We start from the raw sequence: 27,674 nt of genomic DNA, 5'->3' as shown, positions 1-27,674 counted from the left end.
TATGTAATCCATCTAAAGGCTAGGAATATTCACTTTAAATAAGCAACTCAGTTTTTAAAAATCTCACAGTTCTGGGCCTCCCCTGGTGGCGCAGCAGTTGAGCGCTGGGTTGTGAGGCTGCCTGCAGCCTCTGCAGCGCCAGTTCGATCCCTGGCCACCGGCGAGGGTCCCACAAAAAACAAACAAACAAACAAAAAACAACTCATAGTTCTCAGTAAATTCAATATAATAGAAATTTTAGAAACTACCAGGAAAAAAAAAGGTGCTTGTATGGGAATAACAGCAAGGTCCTATACCAAGATATTTTTAAATTTATTTCAAATTTTTATCAAAAATACAAAGAATACAAATTTCATGATTATTTTCCAAAGACACCAAATGTTTTTTTAACATAATTTGCTCTTAGGAACACTTTTGAAATTGACAGTAATTTAAAATAAGTACAAGAAAAAAAGACACAGACCAAATTCCAAGCATCTTGAGTTTAGCCACCAGCTAGCTATACTCTTTTCCAAAGGCATCCTTGGAGGATTTAAAGAGTTGATGAAACTGCTCCTAATGAACAGTAGTGAATACTATTTCAGCCCTTAAGCCCAGATAAGTCATTTCTGGGGCTGTTTTTTAATATGGGGGATCCCAGTTGATAGCATAGATACCCCAGGACAAGACATTACTACTAGATTATTAGTTTTGAAAGTTCTGACCCTTTGTTTAACTACCAAATACTTACTTGCTAAAGCAAACCATACCCAGGAAAACAAAATAAAGGCTGTGAGGATCTTTAAGACAACAGGTTATCACATACTTTCTCTTTCACAAGGTGTGAGAGCACTTGGGAAACTAAGGAATTAATATGAAGTAAGCAAGCACACATTTATTTAGGAAGAGTAAAGCTGTGGACGAGTAACAGATGAAACCAGGCCCTGAAGCAGCCACTTGAGGCTGATGCCGAGGCCGAGAGCCCCAGGACGGAGGCGCCAGGTGGGGCCCTCTCCAGCAGCCTCAGCTGCTGATGCTCCATTTGGTTAGCAGGGGGTCACCAGGAAGGGGCCCACTTGGCATAAGGAAGCTTCCAACTTTGTCCTTAATTGGTTAACTTAAAAACTTAGTCATCTTCAAGTAAAGAGTTTCTGAAGCCAGAGGATGAAAGGCAGGGCTTTTCTCGCCCTGTAGCCATTCCCCATTGCCTCCTCGAGTGAAGATAACTCCTTTGCTACTTGTTTCAAAAGCATGTGAAAGCTTCCCAGTGACCCGGAACACTAACAGAGGTAACTTTTTTCCAACCGTGTATATTACACCCCCATTTAACACCTTTTTGAGCTCTGAATTGACTTCAACTGACTAGAAAAAGGGTGCTTTTCTGTAACAGTCTGAAATGGTAATCACTCAGGTTTTTTGTTTTTAAAATCTTTTCCCCAACAACTTCCTCCAGGGGGAGAGTAGAAGGAAAAGGCGAAGTAACAGAGAGAAAATGAACCAGGGCTTTGCAGAGCCACTCACTTGACAGGTCCTGCCAAACTACAGAATACCGGGACAGCCCAGTAAATGTCCGTTTTCCTCTTCATGCCACCTTCAGTGGTTTTCCTGTTTTAAGCGCCAACTCAAGTTGTAGCCACAAACTTGGCATGGTGGGGATTGTGCTGATCAGTCAATCTCAGTGATGCTGGGACTAACAATTGCTAAGCGTGGCTCTGCAGCATCATGGCGGGTGCAGTTGCTGCCTCCAAGAATGAGGGACAGGGAGTGATGGGACAGCAGGTGCAGTATGTCGACGCCTTGTCTGCAGACACTGGCTTGGTGAAACATGAACCGGCCACTCGGTGAGTTCCCAGGAGAAGGAAAGAAACAAGCGGAGAGCTCGTTATGCTGCTAGGCAAGAGCTGCCCTCTGCTCCAAAGCTGCTCACTGGCAAGAAAGGAGTGGGGAAGACGTAACTGCAGGACACCAAACACGAAACACACATGCGCACTGTCGGCCAGGCCTTCTGAAGAGCAGAGTGGGTGCAGAATCCAAAACTGATCCGGGTTCGTACTCCGGGTGTGGCGCTTGAAGGGGGTGGGGTGACCTGGATCCTGAGGTCCTAGGATCCATGTGGGTTTCGGTGGCTGCCAGGGCTTGGCTCACTCCAGTTTTTTGGCAGGCACCCGGGTCCGAGCGATAATGATGGGCACCACGGCCAGGGAGCCAATGAAGAGGGCCCACAGGGGCCGGTAGAAGAGCCAGCCAGCAGCCACAGTCAGCAAGGTCAGCGAGGTGGCCACACAGAAGGCAAAGGCTTTCAGGCCAATGTTGACCAGGTCTCGGAAGATGGGGAACCAGTCCACTGCGGGGGAGAGAAAGGCAGTGAGGCCACCATGCTCTGTTTCACGAGGTCAGCAATGGCTCCTGCCTCCAGACAAGGCTGGACCCTGGCTGCAGGTGGGTAAGGGGAGAAAGGGTAATAGTGGAAAGCAGACCCCCTCCCTAGGGAGAGCTGGAAGATCCAGAAGAGCAGGAAGCTGTGTGGTTGGGCATCCAGCACTGTGAGAAGGCAGGGAAGTGCTTTCTAAACTTGGCCTGTTCACGCACACTCACCAAGGAGCAGTGCCGTTATCAGCAGGGCCCAGAGACTGGCCCAATAGGATAAAATCTAGAATCCAATTGAACCCACCTGGAATTACTCTGTTCTTGGCCTGCCCAGCCTTTCTATCCAGCCTTCCCAGATTGGCATTTTGTACTGCTATCCACGGGGGATCATCACTCAATTGCCAGGGGGCCCCAGATCCCACTGCCACTGGGCCTGCAGAGCAAACTCTGGTGCCCTGTCCTTTCTGTAAAGCCCCCCAAAGGCCACCTTGTGGCACCTCTTGCTCTAGTTCCATGTGGCCCCTGTGCCTCTTGGGCCCTCAAAATAAGCAAGAGTTCATGGTGTTGGCTACCACCTCATCCAGCTCTCACATCCACCTCTAAGATGGCACTATTCTCAACCTTCTTTGACCACAAGGTCACGGAGGCCCAGGGAGTTCAACTCGCCTTAAGTCCAACAGCTAGAAAGCCTCCAAGACTGTCTGAGCCAAGCTCATAGCCATTGCTGAGCCTGAAAGGACAGGGGCCTTGTTTGTCCTAGGGGGGGCCCAGGGCCTAGAGCAATGTCTTGTGCACAGCAGGCCCCCAGACAGTTTTTGCAGAAGGCACGGAGGGATGAATGAATGCTCCTGCACTGCCGTTTCCTGAAGGTTCTACCTGCACTCTGGATCCCTCCCCGCTAGGTTCTGTCCTGAGTGTGGAGCACCCACATTCCAGGAAAGAGCATCAGAGGACCAGATGGTCAGAGACTCAAAGAAGGGCCCGGTGAGACAGCCACAACCTCATCTCCACCAGGGGAAGCTGAGCCTGTGCAGAGGGAACACGGGGGTTCTGCTTAAATTCTGGTCTCTCCTGAATGGTTCCCAAGAAGCACCATTTGGATGCTTTCTAGGAGGCCCTGGAGGTAAGGTCCTTCCCTTCCTGTGCCTCAGCTTCCCCATCTGTAAAATGAAGGTGGTGGTCCCCAGCTCTGACAGCCTGGCATGTACAGCTGCCAAACCACTGCTTGGCTGTAAAGGGCAGTGGGGAGAATTGCTATTGGGGCGTAATGAGGGCTGGACAGAACCATCTGCTTGCACAAGGACGTGCTGGGGCAAAGGCTCAGGAGGAAAGCCATGCTCCCAGGTCCAGTTAGGCCCAGCACTTCCTCATCACCCTGGGCTCAGCCCTGGGCCTGGCTGGGTCACCCCTGGCGATGCCAACCTCACATGGCGAGAGCAGCCTGGTAACCTCCCCTGTGCGTGAGAGGCTGGCTGCCCCAAATCTAGCCCAGGTCTCAGGGAGGGGAAGGACCCATAACAGGTCCTACGTACTTCCTATCTGCAAACATTTTACAAAAATCTGCTCAACAGGAGTGAGGTAATAGAAGCTTAGAGGCAGGGCCTGCCCAGCTGTGCAGAGCTGACCTCACAGACTGCAGATGCAGGGCTGCCTTGCCAAGAAGCCCGCCTGCCACTCCCCAAGCTCTTCTGTTGGAAGAGCAAGCTGAGGACACATGGATGGAGGGAGTCAGCACCTCAGGTCCCAGATACTAGACCTGCCTCCTGGGGATCAGCCCTGCCCCTATCTCCTGGAAGCATCTGTCTCTTCTGCCTGCCTTCCTCAGCCCACTGCTCCCAAAGCCAGAGCAGCAGAGAGGGGCTAAGGCTGGTCTCTGCCCCAGGCAACACCCCACAGGCTGGGAGGCTGACGGCCCACTACGTGAGAAGCAGTGGAGGTAGTGGGGTTGCAGGAGGGTGGGTGAGATCCCCTCACACCTACCCAGGGTATAGACGATCCGTGTCATGAGATTGAGACCCATAAACATGGCCATCCAGCCAGCAGCGCGCAGGCCCCAAGTCTTCAAGGAGTTGCTCTTCTGTTCTCTACGAAACACCTCCTGCAGGAAAGGGAGTCATGTCTCAGGGAGTTGCCTGCTGACCCACTTGCAGGGCAGGTGATCAGGGGCTGTGCCAACCAAGGAACCACTGGACATGCTGAACAGACCAGTAGGAGGAAAGGCACATTGGCCACCATGTCTGGCTGCCCCTGCCACTGGGCACAGCACAGAACCAGCCACAGAGCTTAGTGGCAGGGACGGGCCCTCTTCACATCAGAGCCCTCCTCCTTTTTTTTTTAAGATTTATTTTTTTATTTATACAAGCACTGGGTACAGTTAGAAGTGCAGGAGGGTGAGAGAATTCACCAAACCAGAGCGGGGGGCATAGCAGGCAGAAGGACTGAAGTACACTGCTGAGGGGAGCAGCGGGCGGCAGGAGAGGTCTGCGCGCCATGTGAGACCCTCCTCCGGTGGCTGGGGAGCAGCCAGGAATCGAACCAGCTGCGGGCAGCTTCACAACCCAGCGCTCAACCACTGCGCTGCCGGGGAGGCCCAGAGCCCTCCTCCTTTGAGAACCCTGGGGCCACTGCCCTCCTCCCACTCAAGACTCCTTCACAGTCTTGAGCCAGATAAGCATGCTGGCCATGGAGGGATGCTTCCTGTCTGTACCCCTTCATCTTGGACGCTCTTTTCACAGCCCCGGGAAGCTCCCTCCAGAACAGCTTCTCAGGCTGCTCCCTCCCAGTCTTGTTGCTGTTCTTCACCTCCTGCTTTCTGCCTGTTTGTCCATCCATCCGCTTAGCGCTAAAATCCTTTCGCTTCTTCAGTCTACACTCTCCAGGGAAACCCATCCACATGCCAGTGCCCCCAGTTAAAGCTACAGCTCTGACACCTTTCTGGGTCTCACCTGGGGCTCCATCACCTATGTGACTCTCCACTCAATGTGTTGGCAGGTCTGACACCGACCCCCAGCCTCCACGTCAGCAAATGCTATACCCTCACCCACATGCAGCAGAAACCTGGGTGTCACATCTGGCTTGTCCGCCCCTCACCCCCTCCCACCCACGTGGTCAGCAAGTTCTGGTAACACTTTGGGGGTCTGTCCACGTTTCCCCAACTCTTCCTCTTCACAGTTACCCCTCACCCATGCTGAAACCGTCTTTCATAGGGACCCTGCTGTTACCTCCTCCCATGGACCTCCCTGCTTCCACCACCTACCCGCCCACACCGCCTTCTCTGCACAGCAACCTGCAAGGCCCTGACCCCAGCACCCCGCCTTGGGCTGCCAGTCCTGCCCCAGGGCCTTGCACATGTGGGCGCTCTGCCTAAAGCATGTTTGCCCAGCCCTGCCTGGCCCACTCCTACTCATTCTTTCAGTCTTGGCCCAAGTGACATTTCAGAGCCGCCCTGGCCCTAATCTCACGCAGGCTCCCTTTCCACCTATCAGTGACAGCAGCTAACATGTGTTGCTGCTGTGGAGCAGCTTCTATCCTCAGTGCTTCACGAGTTCCCATTTCATCCTCAAAATGATATGACGACACGGGCACATTCATCTCTAGGGCACAGCAGGAGAACTGAGGCTCTGGAAGGGTAAGTAATGTGTGCCAGGTCTCACCCCAGTGGTTAAGTAAGCTGTAGGCACCAGTGCTCTGTCAGAACCTTCTCTCCTGGGGGGTTATCTGAGCCCCAAGCCATAACACCTCTCTCTGAGAGCAGCTCTGAGACCTGCAGGAGGCTAGCAGTCTGGGGTGGTGCTAGAGCTCAGGGAGGGAGAGTGCGTGAGGCCTGGAGAAGGCCTCCTAATTTTAGAAAGTCCCTACGGGGCTGAGAGGTGCTGGAGGAGAGGGTGACTCACAGTGCCCGCCCAGCAGGCTGGGAGGTGGCAGCCCCACCCCCAGGTTGGGAACCAGGCTCCTGGGCTTAGGTTGACCACACCCTCATCCCAGTCAGATAAGGGAGGGGCGCGGCTCCCGGACCACCGTACCTCCTGGGGCTGGGGGTTCAAGTGAGAGGAGTGACAGCTGAGGGCCTAATAACAAGTGAAAGGGTCACAGCTACTCTCTGGCACCCACGTGCCTTTTCCTTTCTAGCCCTTCTGGGTACAAAGTCCCATTCTGGCCAGTACAGAACGTCCCACCAGTGACACATAGTGCTCATCAACAATGTAGTAAAAATGGCAATTTTCTGTTAAAGAGCAACCTCCCCTTCCCAGAGCAGGGAGGCTAACTTCAAGGCATGCAACTGACCAGATCCGCACTCTTGTCCTTGGGGCTCAGGTGTACAATGGCCCTCCCATCTCACAGATGGGGAAGGCCATCTGCAGGGCACTCGCCCTCGCTCACCTGCCCCTGGGACTCATAGTTCGGATTCCTTCACTGGCCCCCCACCAATGTTCCTAATGCAGCAGCACCCCTCCAAAGGCGCTTCCACCCTCAAGCAGGTTCACCCCCTGCCCCTCTTCTCTGGGCAGTGGCCACACCATTGCTCCAGGTGTCCATGACTCAGTGAGCCCGTCTGATGGCCACTCTTGCCTGAACTACCTGAACCTGAACCTGAACCTTCTCTCTCTTCATTTGAGACACAGCAAATTTAAGTCAGAGAGGCCTGCAACCACTGTCCAAAAGACTTTCTGTGATGGGGTACATTCATCTCAGAGCTTCTACCTCCCCTTTAAAACACTCAGTATAGAGGCCCTGACTTACTTGTTTTTGGATGGATCTCTCTTCCCAAGATGAAGGGGAAGAGCCTGTTCTGCTCACTGTTCTGCCCTCAATGCCCAGCACCATCAGCACACATGGGGAGATTGTGCCCATTTCTTTTTCTTGCCTCATTCTATGGGCCATGATCACTACTAGCAAGAGCTCGTTAAATAACCATGAGATGGCAGTGGAAAGCATGCACAAGGGGCAGCAGCAGCTCACCTCTGCTGAGAAGTCCCCATGATGCAGGAGAAGCAAGGTGTCCCCAGACTTGGTGGAATATGGGCCCAGCTGGTCACCCCGCTGTCGGGCAATCACGGTGACCTGGTCAAAGAATTCTGTATTAGAGCTGAGGAAGGTGATCAGCCCAGGCGGTCCCAGTATCCTCCAGCCAGGGAGTGAGTGGGAGACCTGCCACCCCAGATCTTTGGCTGAGCTGCTGCATTCACAGTTCTAGGGAGGCTCCTGGGTGGCAGCAGAGGCCGAGGTGGGACTGCACATGACAGGCTGAGGAATGAAGACCAAGTATTTATAGAGCAAAAAATGGGGGCTGGGACAAAGGATGCATGTGATTGGAAGAACTCTCATTAGGCATCGTTAGGAGATCCTTCTAGACACAGAGGTCCACAGGATGGCTGTCGGACAGGGGTCCCTGAAATATGTTGGCCTGACTATGGGAGTGTGAGCACCGGCATGCACTTCTTAGAGGGAGGGCCAGAGCACTCACAACACTGTCCAGGGTATTGAGTCCAGGGGGTTTAGGGAGCCCTGACAGTGTCTACCCGGGGTAAGCCAAATTACCACATGAGCTGGGCCCAGATCAGGGTGATCGCCGCTCAGCCCTGCATAGGAAAAGGAGACTCGCAGGTCTCCGACCTAGGGGTAGGAAAAGAAGAAGAATGAGTGAGGCAGGGAGCAGTAAGTCTGGCCTCACAGCACATGGAATCCTCTGCCCAGGTGGTCCTGTCACATAGAGCGCCTCGCCCCTCCAACTGCATTTGCTAAGTACAGCTGTGAATTCAACTGAAATGAATCAAAGTTTTAAGTAGAAAATGGACTCCTGTGTGTTGTCAGGAAGGAAGAAGGGAGTGGGGTGCTCAAAGGGTCCCCTTTGTACCTCTGGATACTTGGGGTTTTCACTGTGATAGAAATAGTCTCCTCGACGAATGATGTCGACATGTGGGTCCTCCAGCTTGGAAAGGCTCAGCGGCTTGAAATTGTCAACTTTGTCAATGAGGCCTGAGAGAATCTTGTGGTTAGAAACAACGGTGTGCCCACTGAATACCCCTCCATCTGCAACCCCTCACCCTGAGAGTCTTCACCACGCTCCATACATGTCTCCCAGCAGGGCTGCCTCCTCCTAGCTTACCTCTTCAGGGTCTTTGTACTCAGAGCGCCCTTCTCCAAACCTATCCCCTCCATGTTGCCAGGAAGCCTTCCGTCTCCTCCCCCCGAGTGACCACAGCTCTAAGCGTGGCCTTAGCCCTGTGCCCATTCTGCCTCAGATTGGTTCTGCGTCCAAGCCGGCTCCACTGCAGCACAGACTGTACTTGTGGCCAGGACTGGCTGGCACAGCAGGACTAGCTGAGCAGCACAGTGGCTAGGCAGACAGGCCCAGCCCTGGATCACTGGGCTTCCTCCTTCACCTTTCTACTGAGACCCTAAGTGTCATCTCTCCCATCTGCCTGGGTCAGGCCCAGGGACAGAGGCCTAGGAGCTGGTGTGGCTAATGGTGATACCCTATCCCTTGAAAGCATCTTTTGGGGTCACTGGGGTGTGATGAACCATCTGCTCCCTGGCCCAGCACTGGACATGGGGAAGAGCTCAGAGCTGGATGCCTAGGAGCAGTCTCCAAGATTATTGGTTTCTGAGGAAGAGCTGTGGGCTGTCTGGTCAGAACAGGCAGTACTTGGAAGTCCTCTGGAACAAGCCAGGTCTCAGAGGAACCTCACCCATGTGGGGTGTTCTACATGAGTCCCTGTCGTCTGGGGATGTGCTGGTCCAAAGCATGATGCTCTGGGAACTGTGCTGACTATCCAGGGCAGTGGGGGCCCCTTTAGCCCTCTGAGGCTTGAGTTCCGGAAGAGCCCTACTAGCTTACCTGCAGGGACCCGAGACTTACCTGCTGAGAGGAAAAAGCGGCCAATTTGGACAAAGGGGGCTGTTGCCGTGAAGGACTCCACTGCCATGGCACTGTGGGGGGTGGGGTGGGCAAGGGGAGCCATCTGTGAGGTGGGCACCAGTGGGGTGCAGTCTGGTAGTGCTGGGCAAGGAGCCCACTCAGGTGGCTGCTACAAGTCTAGCCAGTCTAGCACTGAGACACCTTGTCCTTACTCCACTTGCTCCACCCCCTGGACACTAGTCTCCCTGGACCTGGGCTCCTCGTTCTGTATCCTTTTCCCCAGAGCTACACACCCTCCTGCCCAGACCCCTCCCAGCCTGCCCCGGCCCACCAGCAGCTGTCAGATGAACCTACTATGGACTTCACGCCCTCCCTGACCTCCCCTAGTCCCAGGGACATCCAAAATCCACGGTGCACATTCCAGCCCCTCCTGGCACAGCCCTGCCCATCACTACAAGCAGCCCACCCTACAGCTACACTCCAGGGCATGCCATTCAACACCCCATCCCTGTGCTCACCTCCCTCCGCCAAAACTTCAGAAGACCTTAGGAAGGCCTTTCCTGATTATCCTCCCAGCCTCAGCGCTGTTCATGACACACTTCCCTCAAACTGCCCTCAGGCAAATGTCTGCAGGCACCCAGCCCAGGCCTTATATTCCTGACTTGTCTGAGGGGAGTTTTTGGGGGCAGAGTTGGTCTTGCCTATGTGTTCCTTGTGTCCAGCACAGGAGCTGGCCTCAGAACCACATTCCACATTTTCGTCAATTCAACCCCATGACTCAGTTGAAAAAGCCAAGGCTGGCAATGCCAGGCAAGGCTGCACACACGCCCAGGGCCCAGCTCTCACCTGGGGTTTTTGTGGCCAATCTCGCGATCAAAGTTTCTGCTATTGACGATTTCTGACTTCCATTCAGTGTCTGTCGTGGGGAGAAGGAATAGCGCTGAAACCATAGTAAGAGTGGCCACAGGTCTGAGGCCTGAGTCCTCTTATCCAAATCCATGACCCCTCAGGTGCTGAAGGAGCAGCTTCTGGAGCCTGGCTGGATGCATGGGAGAAGAGCTGAGCCCACAGACCACGTGAGCACAGGCATCAGCTGCAGGCCTGGGAGTGGCGGGGGCGGGGGCAGGGCAGGGTAGGGCTACTCACTGTAGGAGTACTTCCGCTCCGTCTTCACCTGCCCGTCCTCCGTGTACTCCCTGCAGGGACAGTACAGGCAGTCCGGTCAGCCCCTCACACCTAGGCCATTCCCATCTCTAAGCATCTCTAGTTGAAAGCAACTTGGAGTCACCAGGTCAGACTCCCCAAGTGGAGCAGCCCTTGTCCACACCCAGACACAGGGCACTTACTCTGGGGCAGCCAGCTGTCCTTGAAGCCCTGACTGGAAAAAAGCACTATCTCACCTTGAGCTGAATCTGCTTCTACCTGGCTTGTACCAGGGGTCACAGCCCCACCTTTGGGCTCAGAGATCTGGCTGCACCCCCTTCTCCAGGGCAGCCCCAGGGAAGGTACCTTATACCTGCCCTTCTCCAGGCTGAGCTGCCTTTGTCTCCCCATCCTATGTGGCTCAGGTGGGGCTGACCCCACTCCAGCTCCAGCTGACCCCAGTCTGGCCCTGTAGCTCCTGTTAGAGTGGACAGGACACATGCTGGGAGCCCGCCTGCCCTCACAGGCAAGGAGATGGAACCCACATGGGAGGGCATTGCTCGCAGTCAGATTCCTGCCTCAAGTATGGGTGTCCCTAGAACTTCCCAGAGAAGGGAAGCTGTTCTGAGCTGGATTTCTACCACCTCCAAACAGAAGATGATTGGCTAATTACTTTGGGATATTTTGACAATTTTCTCATAGGAAGATTTTACATTTTAAATTTCAGAAGTCTCAGGGCCTCCCCATAGCACAGTGGTTGAGTGCTGGGTTGCAAAGCTGCCCGCAGCCTCTGCAGCGCCGGTTCGATCCCCGGCCACCAGGTGAGGGTCCCACATGGTGCGCAGACCTCTCCTGCCGCCTGCTGCTCCCCTCAGCAGTGTACTTCATCAGTCTGCCTGCTCTGCTCTCCACTCTGACTCTGGTGAATTCTCTCACCCTCCCGTGCTTCTGACTGTACCAGTGCTTGTATAAATAAATAAATAAATAAATAAATAAATAAATCTTAAAAAAAAAAAAATTCAGAAGTGTCAAAATAAAAGCCATCTCCATTTTATCCTAACATCTATATCTCCTTTATCTTTATCCCCAACTGCTTTTTTGACCTCCCGGCACCTCACCTGGACTCCTCAGTTTCTACCCACTGGTACATCTCCACGTGCCGCTTCAGCTTCACAGCTGGGAGGTGGACACCATAGTTTGGATCAGATAAAAGCTGTAAAAAGAATCGAGCAAACAAACAAGATACATAAAGAACAAGACTCCTATTAGTCCAGAATCCCTGGCTTGGGGAAGGCTGGCTTAGAAATGAACAGGTATAGAGAACAGGACAGGAGTGGAGAGTGTGCCACTGCTATGTGCTAGAGAACCTCAGGATGCCACCTGCCCCAAATTCCCAGCACCCAGCACCTGTGACCACGAGGTGTGACCTCACAGAAGAGGCTCCGGTTGCACTGAGATGTGAGCAACAACAGAGGATTCAGCGTTCAAACAGGAGAGGCCTGATAACCAGAGAACTTGTGTAGCCTTGCACCAGACACACATGCTAATCACAATTCTTTCAGCACCTATTTGTAAAGCTCACACTGTGTGCCAGGCACTCGTCAGGTCAGCTACTTAATACCTCCAAGTGTTCAACACTGGCCCCCGAGTTTGTTACAATTATTCTGCCTATTTTACAGGTGAAGCTGCTGAGACTCAGGAGTGATGGGTCTACACATCCACTGATTGGTGGAGTTGGCGTTCACACCAAATGTGTCCACTAACCATGTTTAACATCCTCAACCATACAATACCCAGTGGTGTGCCCCATGTTTCTGACTGGTCAGCAACCACTGTCAAACTTACCTTGGACGTCCGCAGAGCCCCAATGATGTGCACCAGCCTCCCCTCATTCTCTGGGGCCACGCTGTGGATGCTGTCGGGGGATACCACAAGCGAGAGCCCCTCGGCCAGGGAGGTTGCCGTCTTCAACGCACGACCCTGTGACCAAGGAGGGGTGAGCTTGCAGTGGCTCAGGTGTAGGCTGTACTACCATGCTCATTTGGCGCACGGGGCCGGCTGCGGTCTCAGGACTGCGACTGGCCTACCCCTCATACAGCTAAAAACTGGGGTCTAACAAGTGGTCGGGTGGCGTCTGCAATTTTGGATTCCTGCTTTCCCAGCAGCCTCTTCTCAAAGCGCCATCGACTCAGCACTGCTCCCGTGGTGGGGACAGCTGGTGCTTCTGCCTCCCTGTGCCCCACCCCCATTTTTCTTTGGCTTCTCCTCTGCTCCCTTACTCTCAGTTCATGAGGTTTGCACAGTTGATCTGCTGTCCAAATCATGTGACCCAAGTCTTGCCATTAGAACATGTGTCCAATGACCAGAGGCACTGGTTCAGAGAGGACTGTACCCAAGCCAAGCTCTCCCTGCCATGTTTGCTTAACTTATTGGGAAAGAGATGGTTACCCCCTTTTCTCTGGGTTTGCTAAGCTGGTTGCAAGTGGCCCTGGAGTTGCTGGGCCATATGTGCCTCTACAAAGCAAAGAAAAAAAAATTCACAACAGAGAAAAACAGCCACTAGATGAAGAAATGGAGACTGCTGGTGGCCCAGCATGAACACCTGGATCCAACCATGCCCAAAGCTGGCCATATAAGCGGCATGTGAGCCACTTATGCCAGTGGCAAGGTGGGTCATCACAGAAAGAATTCTTTAAAACCTAAGCCATTATGACCAAATCCAGTCTCTGCTGCCTGTGTTCCCAGACTCTGTGGGGGGGGGCCTATGCTCTGTACAGAGGGATCCCAGCATCATACCTCATTGCTGAAGATTAAGTAGAAGGAGAGCAGGAAGGTCATGAGTCCCACAAACATCCCACCGGAGGTCTCACTCAGCCGCTCCAGGAAGCCTGGCTGGGGGTCCGTTGTAATTTTCATATGTTCTCTCTTGTTACTTGTATTGGAATACTGAGAAAAAGACATTTTAGAAAATTAGAGCAACAATTCATTTTTTGTTTGTTTTTAAAAGATGTATTTATTTATGCATATAAGAACTGGGGTGTGGGGGGTGAGAGGATTTACCAGAGACAGAACAAGGGGAACAGAACAAGCAGATCTACTGAAATACAGTGCTGAGGGGAGCAGTGGGCAAGAGAGGAGGTTGTGCCATGTAGGTTAGCTCCCTGGCCGGGATCAAACTTATGTTGCAGTAGCTGATGATAGCTTGAGAGCACTATGTCTTTAACCCCTGTGCCACCAGGGAAGCCCCAACAATTTAGTTTTTTTAAGTAAGCTGAATTTTGAAACATGCACAGATATCAAATTACATGATAACAATGGAACGATCAGTCATATATTGATAGCATGAACTCTCTTCTATCCAGAGCCTTTGGTAGCATCATGCTTCTGAGGTTAATGGACACAGTGGAATGTATCAGTAATCAGGTCCTTTTTATGGTTGATTAGGGCTCTATTTAGAGTACACTACATTTGTTGATTCATTCACCGTTGGATGGGTATCTTGGTTGTTTCTACTTCTAAGTTATTATGAACAATGCTTCCAATAAAATTCATGTGAGAGGCCTTTTGTAGACATGAGCTTTCATTTCCCATGGGTATCAGGTATAGACTACAATTGAATTGTTGGACTAGAGGCAGGATATGTGTTTTTAAAGAAATTTCTGGACTATTTTACAAGAGGTTATTAAAGATATATTTTGAATTAAGTTTAACTTAATTCTGAGGCTTTCTGAGGGCCATGCTGGGCCCTGTGAGGTTACTTACAGAAGGGGTTGAAAGGCATTAGAGTTATCAAGACACAGCCACAAACAATGCCACACCATGTTGAATATCTAGTAACAAGGGTGGATCCAATGTTAAAGGACTGACCCTTTCCAGTTGGGAATCAAGGCAGTCTCCCTGGAGGAGGGGACATTTGAGTAGGAGCTCAGAGATAGACCCTGGGGTAAGGGCATCCTGGGCGGGGGGAACTGTCTGAGCAACAGTGAGAAAGTAGGAAGTGGCTCTAGAGGAACAGTTGCCCATCTGCTCTGGCTGGGATGTAGAGACCAGTGGTGTGGGAACAAGGGCAGCTAGGCACTTCCACATGCGTTCATGGTAGGCCTCAAACTCCAGAGACAGCGGATTAGGCTTTGTGCAGCTCATAACAGAAGCATGGTTTAGAGTGAGTCCACTCTGATGGACAGTCTTGTTGTCAAGGACAAGAATCTACAGCCAGAAGGACTAGGTTTGAGTCTAGGCTCCACCACGTACCACCTATGGGAATTTAGGCAAGATCTCCTCTGTGATCCTCCATGTTTGCTGGGAACTTGGTCAGAATGTGAGCCAAGTGTATCATGTCTCACTGGCCTCCCCTAGATGGAAGGACATCTTCCTGTGCCTGTCTTCCTTGCCCTCAAGGCTATCTTTGGGCTCTCTATCTGGACACTGGCTCCTTGCACAATCCCAGCACTCTGAGCTCAGGGCTCAGAAGCAATGGGCAATGAGGGTGGGAACACAGGTGGACACTTAGGCCCAGGAAATGGACAAACTGAGTTAGAATCCCAGCTCTGTCATTTATTTGCTGTGTAACCCTGAGTAAGTTGTTCTGCCTCTCTGATCCTGTTTTCTCGCTTATAAAATGAAGACAGAAATAGTACCTCCTTCACAGGACAATTGTTATACTGATTAAGATACTGATTAAGATTTCTGTTGCCTCCCTGCTCCACCCTACCATCTTCAGATCTCTCCTCCTCAACTACCTGGTGACTCCTACAAATGTGCACCCAAAGACTGGATGAATCAACAAAAGCTTGGCAGCAGAGGATATCCAAATTCATCTACATTCCTTAGTGAAGATTAGGTCCCAACATACCCAAGATGGCCTCTGACTACCAGGACCACCAGTCCTAGATTGTGAAGATAGAATTTTTTTTTAATGTACCAGGCATTGTATAAAGCAGAAGCTCAAACTTCAGAGCAATCAATTCCATGAGGAAATATAAACCCTGAGACATAGTCACTGAGACAAAAAAAAATCTGGATTTGTCTCCAGGTCTGCCTGATTTCAAAGTCTTCCATCTTCAGCACCTTTTGCAGGACACAGGCAGTTCGGCAAGTGCCTTGCCCTGCTGGGGAAGTTCCCCATTTTTAAACCATGGCGGTGGTGGTATGGGGTGGGCTGAAGTCCACATGCTGGGGGCAGGCTGGTCTCTGGACCGCTCTCTCCCCTGGCAGAGCTGGGTCTCATGGCTCACCTCTGAGGCTTTTTGAGGTGTAGCATTCAAGTCTTCAAAGTTTCTTGGACAATTCTAACCAGGGGCAGAGTTCTAGGGCTGTGGGTGACACAAACCCTAGCTTCTCAGGCAGTGTGGGTGGCAGAGAGGATGCAGGGACAAGGAGGGGCCTGGAAGGAGGGTGTGACAGGCCAGGGGAGGGTAGCTAGGACACTGGGACTGGCTGGGCGCCCAGGCTGGCTCCTGAGGCACTTTCACAGAGGAGGGGGTGGTGAGTCACCAGCTTCACCCACACCCAGCACCCTGATGGGAGGTGCTGCTCCGTTTGTTGGGCTTAAATAGAAAGTTTCCAGGCCGACCAGGGGAGGAGAGGTCAGCAGCCCTGAGAAGGAAACCGCCTTCAGCCAGGGTCTCTAACCAAATCCACGCTAAGAGGAGGGTCCGCGGGAGGGAAACGCCCCCTCTCACCATCATCCTAGCTCTTTGGCTGCCAAACCAGCCCGACCCTTTGCAGCATCATGGCCTGCGTTTACACACGTCGCCCCTCCACGGGACAGCTGTGCCCGTGGTTGCTGGACAGCTCCCCCTGGGGTCAGCGTCCCACCCTTTCCTCGCCGACTGGTCTTTTCCCTGGGTTCTCTCAAATTTGAGAACCCCAAGGGCCCGGGCGGTACTGGGAATGAAAGGAGGGAGGTGGAAGGCGCCGCACACCGGTGAAGAGACCAGGCCGGAGCAACACCTTAGTTTCTCCCCGCAGAGGCGCGACCCGGGGATGAGGTGGACAGGCTGAGGGAGATGAACAGCCGCTCTAGCGGCCGGAAGCCACGGGCACAGGCAAGCAGAGGGCTCCGGAAGGAGCAGGCTGCACGGACGACGGTCAGACCGGCAGACGGGACGTAGGCTCCCCCTCGGGCGCGAGGAGGCCCCGGGAGATGGGGGAGTCTGGGTGTGGCCCGACAGATCGGGAGACACTCACATTCGCGGCCATGGTGGGACCCGGCTCGCCGCTCCGCTTCGCTCTGCTCAGCTGGGAGATGAGTTTACGGCAGGAATGCGAAGTTCAGCGACCTTCTTCCTGCCCGAGAGCGGCGAAAATCCGCGCGCGGTCCAGAACTAGGAAGGAGGTGCAGAAGAGTCACCGCCCCAGTTTTTCTGCGCCTGTGAGCCGCAAGGACTCCTGGGAAATGAAGTCCGGGGTCCGGCGCTTTCTCCGCAGCGTTGCAACATGCCGGTACCTCAATGATGCGTCTGCGCATTGCAAGCCATCCTGGGAAATGTAGTTCATACAGCCTGGAGAGTGGGCAAGAGGCGCGCGGCTTGCTGGGAAATGTAGTTCGGATTGCGGGTCTGGTCTGCGGCTCGGAGGGCGCGGAGGCAGGCGCGCGGCGGGCAGACTTGGAGGGGGCGGGTCCGCGCGGGCCTCAGAGCCGCCCGCCCTACCTAAGGAGAGGTCACAACGTGAACCCGCCGCCGCTGTTGCTACTGCGGCTTCTGCTTCTAGGTCTGCGTGCCGGGCTGCAGCCATGTCTTACTGCCGGCAGGAAGGTAGGGAGGGCGGGCTGCCATAGAGACCGGCCTACGAAGGCCAGCAGGGGACACCCGCCTATACAGCTCCCGCAGGCCCCAGAGCCCCCCAGGCCCCACGACCCCGCAGTGGACTGGGCCCGTAGTATCCTCCTGGGGACCCTCGAGGCGGGCTGAGCGGCGGGGTCGCTTTCCCCATTTTGCAAATGAGAAAACCCAGACTACGGGAAGAACGAGGCTGGCCCAAGGTCACTGTGAGGCTCGAACCTGGAGCTTAGAGGGACTAGCACGTGGGAGAAGTCCTAATGTAGGCCCGAGGGGTGTAAGGAAGTGCTACGCACATTTCTTTTAGCTCGTAATTGGGAATTTATTATTACTACCGCTCTTCCCACACTCCACGTGTTTTTATTTGCATGCACCTTTTAAGAGTCCCGAAAAGTTGCCACACTGGTTGGGCGCAATGCTGGCGTGGTGGAAGGACCACCAAAGGCAGCAGTTTTTGAGCCGTTAGTAAGTATCAGACACTGTTCAGGGAGCTCTGTTGGGTTTTCTCACTGATCTCTCAGCGACCTTTATAAATATAGATTCTGTTATTGCCCGCATTTTACTGAAGAGTTAAACTTTTTAAGACATTGGTGAATTGGCTTACCACTGCAGATAAGCCTTGGAGCTGAGGTTTGAACCCTGGCAGTCTGGATCCAGAACTGCAGTGAAATATTCAATGAGGTGTCGCTTAGATTCCTGGGAGCCTTTTGCTGGAAACACCCCTCCTGCATCCCCCTCAACAAAGATGGGTTCACCCACCTTGCTGCTTCGGTTGTTGTTACCTCTTCCCACTAGGTCAGAAATGTCCTGGCTGAGATTGGTCCCCATATGCTGCCACTAACTGACTTGTTGTCCCTGAGCTACCACCTGACCCCTCCAGTTTCCAGACTTGTAGAGGGGGAAATTGGGTGGCCATTCATTCGGCAGATATTCATGAAGCACTTTTTCTGTGCCAGGTAATGGGGCTAGTGGACACCTAGGAATAAAAGGCTACAAAGTTGGAACTCACCCAGAAATTATTTGGTGACTATTCCAGTTCCCTCACTTTAATTCAGGGAATTTATTGCCCAGAGAAGGAGAGGGCCTACGGGGGCCAGGCACAATGCAGATGCCTAGTAAATGTTAGAATTGAGTTCTAACATTTCAAAAGTTAGAACAACTTAATCCAAAATGCTGAGCATTTCCACAGCATCCCACCCTGCTTCTAGAACTCCTTCCTTGGGCCATAAAGCCATAGTACTCACTGCTGTCTCTAATGAGGACTATTTCTATGGATTAATACTTGTGCTGTGAACAGAAGTCCTCTAACCTTACCATTTTGTTAGACTGCAGGCCTCTTGTTTTTTATTTCCTTTTTCTGAGCCTCTAATTGATTTCTTCACTTAGCAAATTATTTTTTAGTCTTTTTGATATATGGTTGTGCAGATAAATAAGGCCCCTCCTTGTCCTTGAGGATTTATAGGAGTCATAGGTTCTCTGGGAAGGAGAGGCAATTGTTGCTCTGCCACCAAAGCCTGGATCCCTGTCTTTTCCTGGGTCAAAGGTCTCACTGGAGCACAGTGGCGCCCCACTGGGGTCCTCAGTTGAGGTTTGGTTCTCTCACTAGCACTTTGGTTCCATAATTATCCAAGCAAAAATAATTGTGACCATCTTTCAGCTTCAAAGTGCCTGGATCTTGTTCCTTGCCTCTAGTCATTCCCACATTAGGGAATCACTGCTTCACAAATTTGGGTCATATATGAATTATAAAGGACAGAAATTCTCATGTTGGTGCTTAAAATTTTCTTTTACTATGTAAATGTCTAAGAAACCTGCACTTAGGTCTAAACATTAGCCTGTTGTCTTAACTAACTGTAAAACCAGACAGATGAATGGGTGAATCTAACCGCACCACTCATCAACAGTGCTGGCAGATGATGTTTGACTGAAACTTACTTGCCCTTGTACAAAGAATATGCTTTAGTGCCAGCCTCATTTAACTGTTTCCACTATCTGATGGCCTCAGCCATTCAGAGCCAGTCTCAGAATGATTAGAGCCCTTCGCTTGCTGCATGCCGGTCACTGCTGCATGCATGGTCACTGCAAGTCACATGGCCCTCCCTGGCTAGAAAGGTGTCATTTCTGTGTTGAGTCCACCTGCATCCCTTTTTGCCAACATATGTGATCATTAAAATCTTTTGATTGGAACTCTAAGAGTGTAAGTGGTTATCAATATCTCTACTATTCTTATATCAATATCAGCATTTTTAGATTATCTTGAAAATGAAATCCTAAGTGTCTTACTATTTATTTCTCTAGAGAAACTTCATGAAGATTACTAATCTAGCAGGTTACCCCTTAAGTTGGCATTCTTATGACTGTTTCTTTTTTTCACAGCTGTATCTGTTGGGAGTAAATAAGACCTGGTGGGACAGGCACCCAGTGGGCGGCATATAAGGTGGCATCCTTGGGATCTTTCAGGCCAGAGTTCATGTTCTTGCTCTGCCTTCACTTTACTGTGTGTAGTTTCTTCCCTCTGGGTCTCCACTTCCTCTGTCTCTGTAAAAAGATAAAGTAATATCCCCTCATGGTATTGGTGAGGATAAAATGAGCAGACAGTTGGAGAAGCTTTGAAAAGGATGCAAGTGAGTAAAGATATAATTATGTCCTGTGTGTCCTGTGATCAGTGGTGTAACTGTTCACTACAGGGTTTGTCCTGGAAGGTATATGAGAGGACTCTGCCCTGTGGAAGGGGCCTGGAACATTCTCAATGGGATTGCACCAGGCCTGAGATTCCTGATCGTGGCTGTACATCACAGTTACCTGTGAAGCCCATGAGTGGTACAGATGTGGCAAAAAGGCTGATTCACCTTTTGTTGGTAAGGTATGGCCAGTTTGGACCCTTTGCCTTGGGTGCCTGAGACTGGGCTTACCATTTAGACTGGACTGAGCTGAGATCTTGGTAACAAAACTGTCAGAGCTGTGCTGAGAAATTTGCACAACTAATCCTGCTTAGCATTCAGCAGTTCTGCAGATTAATTTCATGTGTTTTGAAAACTGGTCAGATTCGTCCAAGTGCTCCCCCACCCCACTCCTTATGGGAATATCAGACAGATTCCTGCTGTGTGGTTAGCTGATGGCCATAGGTTTTAGGAAGGTGGGGTGCTAACTGCTACAGTGTAGGGGAAAGAGCTCTGGGTGGAGTTGATAGTGAAGTGCCTGCCTCGCCATTGCAACTGGTTGATTGTGAGTGACCACTTTGGGCCTTAGTTTGTTGTATAAAGGGTTGAGGGTGATACAACTTTATAGGGTCACGGTAAGGCTAGCTGAAATGAATCCTGGAGTGCACCCATCCTGGTTCAGCCAAAACTGATTTGTTTTTTCTGTGCTCACCCAACCTCCCATAAGGAGAAACTTCTGATAAAACATGCATTTGGCACCCACCAGTCTGCTTCCCAGGAGCCTTGGGGCCCTCTGCCTGCCAAGACCAAGATGCTGTGCACATGAAGGGCTGGCTTCCTGCTGCTGCTCCTTGCAGCACCACAGTCCCGACTCTCCCACCCAGCCTGCTAGGTCTAGGTTGGGTGGTAGTTCTAAAAAAGAGTAGAAGTTAATCACATCAGCACTTCGTGGAGCACTTCCTCCTCCGTGCAGTCTTTCCTGGGGCTTGGGAAGCGCCTCCCAGGCTAGTGGGCTGAGGGGAGCTGCACCCTTTTCTCCCATGTCATGAGGGGCCAAGGGATCTCGAGGAGTCTTGGCCAGAGCACTGTTAGACCAGCTGGGTCCTCAGCTTTCCAGAGGCAGGTGACGGACTTTCTCCCCAGAGGGCATCTTGAATAGACTTGCATGACTGCATCGGCTGAGTGGGCTACAGCGGGCTGCAGACTGCAGGCTGGGCGCTCATGTGTGTGCCCTTCTCACCTTGGCCAAGTGCCCAGTATTTCTGTGCAGCGTGAACCCTGTGGATAAACCCATAAAGGGCTTCAACCGAGTCTTCTGTTACTTTATGCTTCTTCCCCCCAACCCCAGCCATCCTATCCCTTCCCCCGACCCCCTCCATGAGTGATACCTCCATGAGCTCCTTGTGGAGTCAAGTCTGGCATTTTCTTCATTCCACCAGTGTTGGCCGGATGCTGGCTGCTTGCAGAGCCGTGCGAGGCATGGGGAGAGGGGAGACATGGCAAATGGATGCAGAGTTCACGGGCTGCTGGGAAATCGTGAGGACAGTCAGACACCATGGAGTTCTGAGCAAGGACTGCTCCTTGTCTGCATCGGTTGGATTAGGGTGTTTTTCACCTCTCACCTGGAGATACATATGGGGGGCAGGTGGCTGCCTGACACTTTGTCCACAACCATGGTAGAGTTGTTCCGGCTGCGAGCACTGAGCAGACAGTTGGCTTGCAGATTCCATAACAAAGACCAGAGAAGGCAGTTTGAGGGCCCCCTCACATTGAGATTTCACAGGGCAGTCTCCAAATGTGGTTTGTGAGGCTACTTTGGATTTAGGGGTGATTCACTGCTCTTGAATGAAACATTTCTTCCTCTGTTCTCTAAACACTAGGGAAGGATCGAATTATATTTGTGACCAAAGAAGACCACGAAACACCGAGCAACGCAGAGCTGGTGGCCGACGACCCCAATGATCCGTATGAGGAGCATGGTGAGTGATATAGGGAAAGTCCTTGTTCGCACTTGTCAGGACTGGGTTTTTAGATGCTCGTCTCAGCCGTGAACCATCTCAGGACGGTGAACTTGTTCAGGTGCCAGGGACTGTGCTGAGCTTTCCCACCCTCATTCTCATGCACTTTTCTGGCCATAAGAGTCCTCACTGGAGTTCTCTGCCTCTTCCCTTCTGGGTTTTGGCACTGACCTAAGCTAGTTGGATGCTTAGCAGCAGTTACATTTTGGGGGGAAGGTGTCATTGGATCCCAGAAGTTATTGGTAGATTAAGGTGACAAGGAACCTCCCACTCAGCCACATTACTAGATGGATTTCTGCCACATCTAAAGACTGCTGGCAGGCAGGCACATAAGGAGCCGGAGACCTGGTTCTGTGAGGCGGTGAAGTCATTATTCTCTCATTGTGGTGGTCCACCAAGCCCCTTGCATGGACAGGTCACTCAAGAGAGGGGACCCAGGATCTGAACTCTACACTGCAAGTAGGCTGCCAACGTTTGCCAGCTGCCTGCCTGCCAGCACCCAGCTCTGTGGCTGAGACCTGTGTGGATTAACTAAGATTGCCAGGATGGCAGAATCAGTGTTCATAGAATCAAAAAGATAGGAGCGCCTTTAAGCTCTCCTGGACTGGTAGGAAAGCTGAGGGTTGGGAGAAGGTGGGAATGGTCAAGGAAGCTAGAATGCCGGGCGTTTGATTGCAGGTTTGGAAACATGCTGCATCTGTGCTTATCACAAAGCTGAAAATGATTCCATCATCTTGAAAGTGTTTAGAAAACCAGGAAATGCTATTTAGATGCAAACAGGTTTTAAGATATGAAAAGGTGTAAGGTTCAAAAAGTATAGGGTCTAGGGCCTCCCCTGTGGCGCAGCGGTTGAGCCCTGGGTTGCGAAGCTGCCCGCGGCCTCTGCAGCCCTGGTTTGATCCCCAGCTGCTCCCCGGCCGCCGGAGGAGGGTCCCACATGGCGCGCAGACCTCTCCTGCCGCCCGCTGCTCCCCTCAGCCGTGTACTTCGGTCCTTCTGCCTGCTCTGCTCCCCGCTCTGGCTCTGGTGAATTCTCTCACCCTCCCGCGCTTCTGACTGTACCCAGTGCTTGTATAAATAAATAAATAAATAAATAAATAAATAAATAAATAAATAAATAAATCTTAAAAAAAAAAGTATAGGGTCTGTATAATACTGCAAATGAAAATCCATCTGTAATAACCACCGCCTTACAACATAAATGTATAATTGAATGGTTTGGTTAATACATTTACTGTCTCTCTCTTTTTTTTAAATTTATTTATGCATACAAGAACTGGGGTGTAGGCCAGAGGTATGGGGGTAAGAGGATTCACCAGAGACAGAGTGGGGAGCAGCACAGGTGGATTAACTGAAAAACACTCCCGAGGGAAACAGTGGTCAAGACAGGAGAGGTCTGTTGTGGCATGTGGATCAGCTCCCTCGCCAGCTGGGGATCGAACTTGTGCTACAGTGGCTGGTGATAGCTTGATAGTGCTGTGTCTTTAGCCCCTGAGCCACCAGGGAGGCCCTACATTTACTCTTTCTTTAGCTCTTTCATTTTATAAAAATGGAACTGTGCTTTGGTATGCCGCTAGCCTTTTTGCTGTATAACAGGTCTTGGACATCTTCCTGGTCCTTGCGCTGTCCTGAGCTGCTGAGGCAGCCACAGAGCTAGAGGGACTTAAGGGTCAGGATGCATGGGGGTGGGGAGTGCTGATCATTTGTATGGGAGAGGTGCAGAGACTGGAAGGAGAAGAGTGATACCTCAGATTCTTAAGTGTTCTCACTTTCAAAAAGCTTCTCACTAACCGTCCAGGTGATACCCTCTTCTCAGAACGAAGTAGTTTTCAGTGTTCAGTTCTTGGAGCACAGCCACAACACCAGAAGGTGGTATAGACCATTGCTCAGTGTTGCACATAGAGAAAGAGGTCGATGGTGTCTTCTCTCCAGGAATGCAGACATTCAGCCCACCCACCTCAAGAGTTAGACCCACAGTCCAGTGCCTGCCAGGCAGCAGTTCATACTTTTTTGTACCTTCTGAATGGCCTGTGAAACTCTGGACCCACAAAATGGAGACGGTTTTGCTTTCCTGGAGCCTTTGAGAACATCTCTCACATTTTCCTTGCCCATCTTGCTGTTCCAGGGTTGATACTACCAAATGGAGACATTAACTGGAATTGTCCATGTCTTGGGGGAATGGCCAGCGGTCCCTGTGGGGAACAGTTCAAGTCGGCCTTTTCCTGCTTCCACTATAGCACGGAGGATGTCAAGGGCTCAGACTGTGTAGATCAGTTCCGGGCCATGCAGGAATGCATGCAGAAATACCCGGATCTCTATCCCCAGGAGGATGAGGAAGATGAGGAGAAGAAGCCAGCAGAACATTTAGAGGAAACAACTCACAGTGAAGCCCCTGCAACCAAAGAAGAGAAGGGGTCGAGCTAATGAAAGCCATGAGACTCCAGTCCTTCCACTTCAGAGTGATACGAACCTTTTGCAAAATGCCTTTCCATCACTCTCCAAGAACATGTCTTTTCCTGTTGTTCTGTGTACTGTAATGTGCAAAATAACTTATTTTGATCATCAGGGCCCTTGGTCCCTTGACAATACACTGAAAAAAAAAAATGGGGTTTTATGTATGTATGTCTCATATAAAATGATCAGCAAATGTAGCTGGCCACTTTAGAATTTTTTTGTCAGATTGCCCTAAATTTTGTTATTTAAAATGATGTGCTAAATAATCTCAGCGAGCAAAAATCATTATCTGGGAGCATCTCTTGTAAGTGAGCTGATTTCTTCTGATTCATCTTTTCACTTGTAGTGGATTTTATACCCCTTTGGGAAATAAAACAGAAACAAAATATCTTCCTTAGAAATGCTGGCGAGTGGCTGTTCCTGATAGAAGAGGCCAGATGATCAGCTCTTATTTTCCAAAATCCATCTTGACAGTGCATATTTGCACTGATCCACAATCCCATTCTCAGTGAAGAGAAAGGCTGGGTTGTTTTTTTTTTTTTTTTGCTGTTCTTGTTATTTCTAAGCCCTGCGTTCACACTGGCTCTGTCTCACGTGTTCAGATGCAGTGTTCTTGAGAGGTGGGGACTTACTTGTGACCAGAGTAGCAGCCAGGTGAGGCGAGGCTTGAATTAAGTATTCAATAAACAGGAGACCATGATTTTTACCTCATTTTGAATGTGTTGTTTTTACTAGTTAAAAATACTTTTGATATAAGGACATAAAAGTTATGAAAATTTTAATTGAAATTTCTCTATGAAGATACTGGTTAACCAGATTTGAGTCTTAAAATTTTCTGTGTTGAGGGAGCTCTGGTGAAACCTTTCCCAGAGTGAACCCAAGGACCCCACACTGACAAACCTCATCAGTGTCTACCTCACCTTTTTGTCACATGGGGCATCTTTTATATAGTAAGACAACAATAAATCTTTTTCCCCCCCAAAAAAAAAATTTTTTTTCTGTGTGGAGTTCAAAGCCTGCCAATTCTTTGTGAGCAGATGCCTTCCTACAGACATGACTGTTAATCTGTGAGATGGGAAGTCTCGCCATTTGAAGAAAGGGAGCCGAAGCCCTTTCTTGTAACTTGCCTGAGGTAACAGTTAGACCATTTTTAGACTGAGACGAAGTAATGCCTCATTTGTCCACAATATGTTAGTCATCCATGGATACATTAAAAATTGCTTAAAACTTAACACCATGAAACAACAAACACTACCTTATAACTTCTATTGCTCATGAATCTGGGCATAGCTTACCTGGGTCCTTTGACTCATTGTAAGGGCAGGAACGGGCACAGTGCAGGTTTTCTGATCCCATGCAGACCGGGTAAAGGAGGAGTCAGAGTCCTCAGTAGTTTTGCAGGTTTTTTATTTGGGGTTCACCAGGCATATGACAGGCTGGGGGCCTGGGAGGCTGGCAGGCCTCCCAGCCCCCAGCAAGTCTTTACTCTATCTGGGCTCTCTAGAGTTCGTTCTGCTGCTTCTCGGCTTCTCTCTCGGCTTCTGCTTCGGCTTCTACTGCTGCTGCTGGTGCTGCTGCTGCTGCTGGCGTCCCCCCTTGATGCCGCCCTTAAAAGCACAGTCTCAGCTTAGCTGAATCCCTTCTACCTATGCCCACACCCTATTCCAGGTGCCCGCCATCAGGCATGCATTCAGGACAAGGATCCATCATCTATCCTGATGGCGGGAGGGCAGAAAAGCCTGATATTTTCTTTACCCTACACTCATAGTGTCTCACAGGCTGTGATCGAGGGGTCAGCCAGGATTCTAGTCAAGGCTTGACAGGCCTTCCAGAATCATTCAGCTGGTTTGGGTCAGGATTCAGTTCTTTGTGGGTTTGTTGGATTGAGGGCCTCTCCCTTAGTTCTTGCCCTGTGGGCTTCTCATAGTGCAGCAGGTGGCTTCCATCACGGCAAGCAATAGTGCAAGATGGGAGGCAGAGGCTTTTAGTGAACTAATCTCAAATGACGCTCTATGGCCTTCCCCTGTCATCTGTTAGAAGTGAGTTACAGCCCGAATTCAAGGAGCTGAGTACCAGGAGGCTACAGAGTACACCAGAGAATGAAGTAGCAGCACAGCCAGGCTTTCAAACACAGTGAGCTGTGAGGAGTTGTGGTCCTGAGGTGTTAGGGAAAACAGTGGCACCTGCAGCTAGGACTTTTAAAAAACCCTACAATTTAGGAGCCAAGAAGCTGGAGTTGCCCAAGTTAGGAGATAACAGCCCCAAGAGGCTACTTTTAGCACAGTTTAAAAAACACATTTTTGGTTTGGATAATTCATTTTAAAATTGCCATTTATCTTTATAAGCAAAAGATATATGAAAAGAATTTTGAAAACACCTGACCTATGTGAAGCACCAGGGAAGCGTTAATTATTGAATATTTATTTATCCCCACTCACTTTGGCCTGGGAGAATAAATATAGAATATTGAGGACTTCATCGCTGGGACGAGGAACAATGGCCATAACAGTGATCTCCTCTGACACACAGTGACCCTTGGACATTAGGCCCTTTCATTGTCCAGTTTTCACAAGAGACAGCACCAAATGTTTCCTACATTCACCACCCACTCCAGGGAAGCCGAGATAGCTCACAGGGCCTCCTCAATTATCAGAAGAAAGAAATGCCACCTTTTATGTTCTCATTTTTCTAGACCATGTAGATTAGAGACAATGCCTCCACCATGTGAATGATGTGGGGTTTTCACCTAAAGCTGGAAGGGAATTCACTTGTGCCTTGAAAGACACTTCTAGCTGCTCAGGGGTAGGATCCCATGCCATCAAGTCTCTCTTAATCTTTAATATTTACCCAGAGTTCTGTGATACATGTTAAAAAGGATCACACTGAAGAGCCACACGACCTAAAGTCAAGCATTTTGCTCCATCTTTTTAATGTAATCTATACCTTAACTTTTTTTTTTATACCTTAACATTTTTGATTGTTACAGCATTGTGAAAGAGGTCATATTTCCCCCCAGAATCTCCATGTGAGGAGTTAAGAATGATAAAATAAATGATTCTAAAGATTTATTACAATTCTCTAATTTTATCAGTATACATTTCAGAAGGAAGCCAGAGGTCTCGAGAGTCCAAAGTCCTTGACACGTTGCTCATGAAATCAGTGTTCAATCCTTGATAATGATAGAGAAATGCAACTGGCACAGTCAAGGGGACCAAATAGGTTCCCTGAGGGTGATGCACATGCATGTGACTAGGATGAGCGCCATGAGATACCTTTGGTTAAACCAAAGATGCCAAATTCAAGTGCAGAGGTTAGTGCCAGTAGGGTTCATCTAGTCCTAAAATTTCGCCTTAATTAAGTGGGTGTGGGCATATACATTGCCCAGTAAAGGGGAAGTGATATTTTTAAAATT

General features: G+C 50.6%; 2 protein-coding genes across 2 annotated transcripts; one reads left to right on the top strand and one right to left on the bottom strand.

Moving 5' to 3' along the window:
- Positions 1 to 2,120: 2,120 nt before the first annotated feature.
- TMEM43 (transmembrane protein 43) lies at positions 2,121 to 16,549 on the bottom strand (the record flags this gene model as incomplete). The annotated part of the gene is made up of 12 exons (XM_084247824.1): positions 2,121 to 2,323; positions 4,327 to 4,444; positions 7,306 to 7,407; positions 7,885 to 7,959; positions 8,201 to 8,322; positions 9,206 to 9,276; positions 10,052 to 10,121; positions 10,352 to 10,401; positions 11,467 to 11,561; positions 12,194 to 12,328; positions 13,145 to 13,294; positions 16,445 to 16,549. The coding sequence occupies 12 exons, from the start codon at positions 16,547 to 16,549 to the stop codon at positions 2,121 to 2,123; spliced, it is 1,296 nt and encodes a 431-aa protein (XP_084103950.1).
- A 535-nt stretch (positions 16,550 to 17,084) lies between these two features.
- On the top strand, positions 17,085 to 24,232 carry CHCHD4 (coiled-coil-helix-coiled-coil-helix domain containing 4; the record flags this gene model as incomplete). The annotated part of the gene is made up of 3 exons (XM_084248023.1): positions 17,085 to 17,106; positions 21,671 to 21,769; positions 23,934 to 24,232. The coding sequence occupies 3 exons, from the start codon at positions 17,085 to 17,087 to the stop codon at positions 24,230 to 24,232; spliced, it is 420 nt and encodes a 139-aa protein (XP_084104149.1).
- Positions 24,233 to 27,674: the final 3,442 nt, after the last annotated feature.

The sequence above is a fragment of the Talpa europaea genome (assembly GCF_964194135.1).
Source record: "Talpa europaea genome assembly, chromosome: 11".
Lineage (NCBI taxonomy): Eukaryota > Metazoa > Chordata > Mammalia > Eulipotyphla > Talpidae > Talpa > Talpa europaea.
The sequence above is the reverse complement of the archived record's forward strand: the minus strand, read 5'-3'. Positions and strand labels throughout refer to the sequence as shown.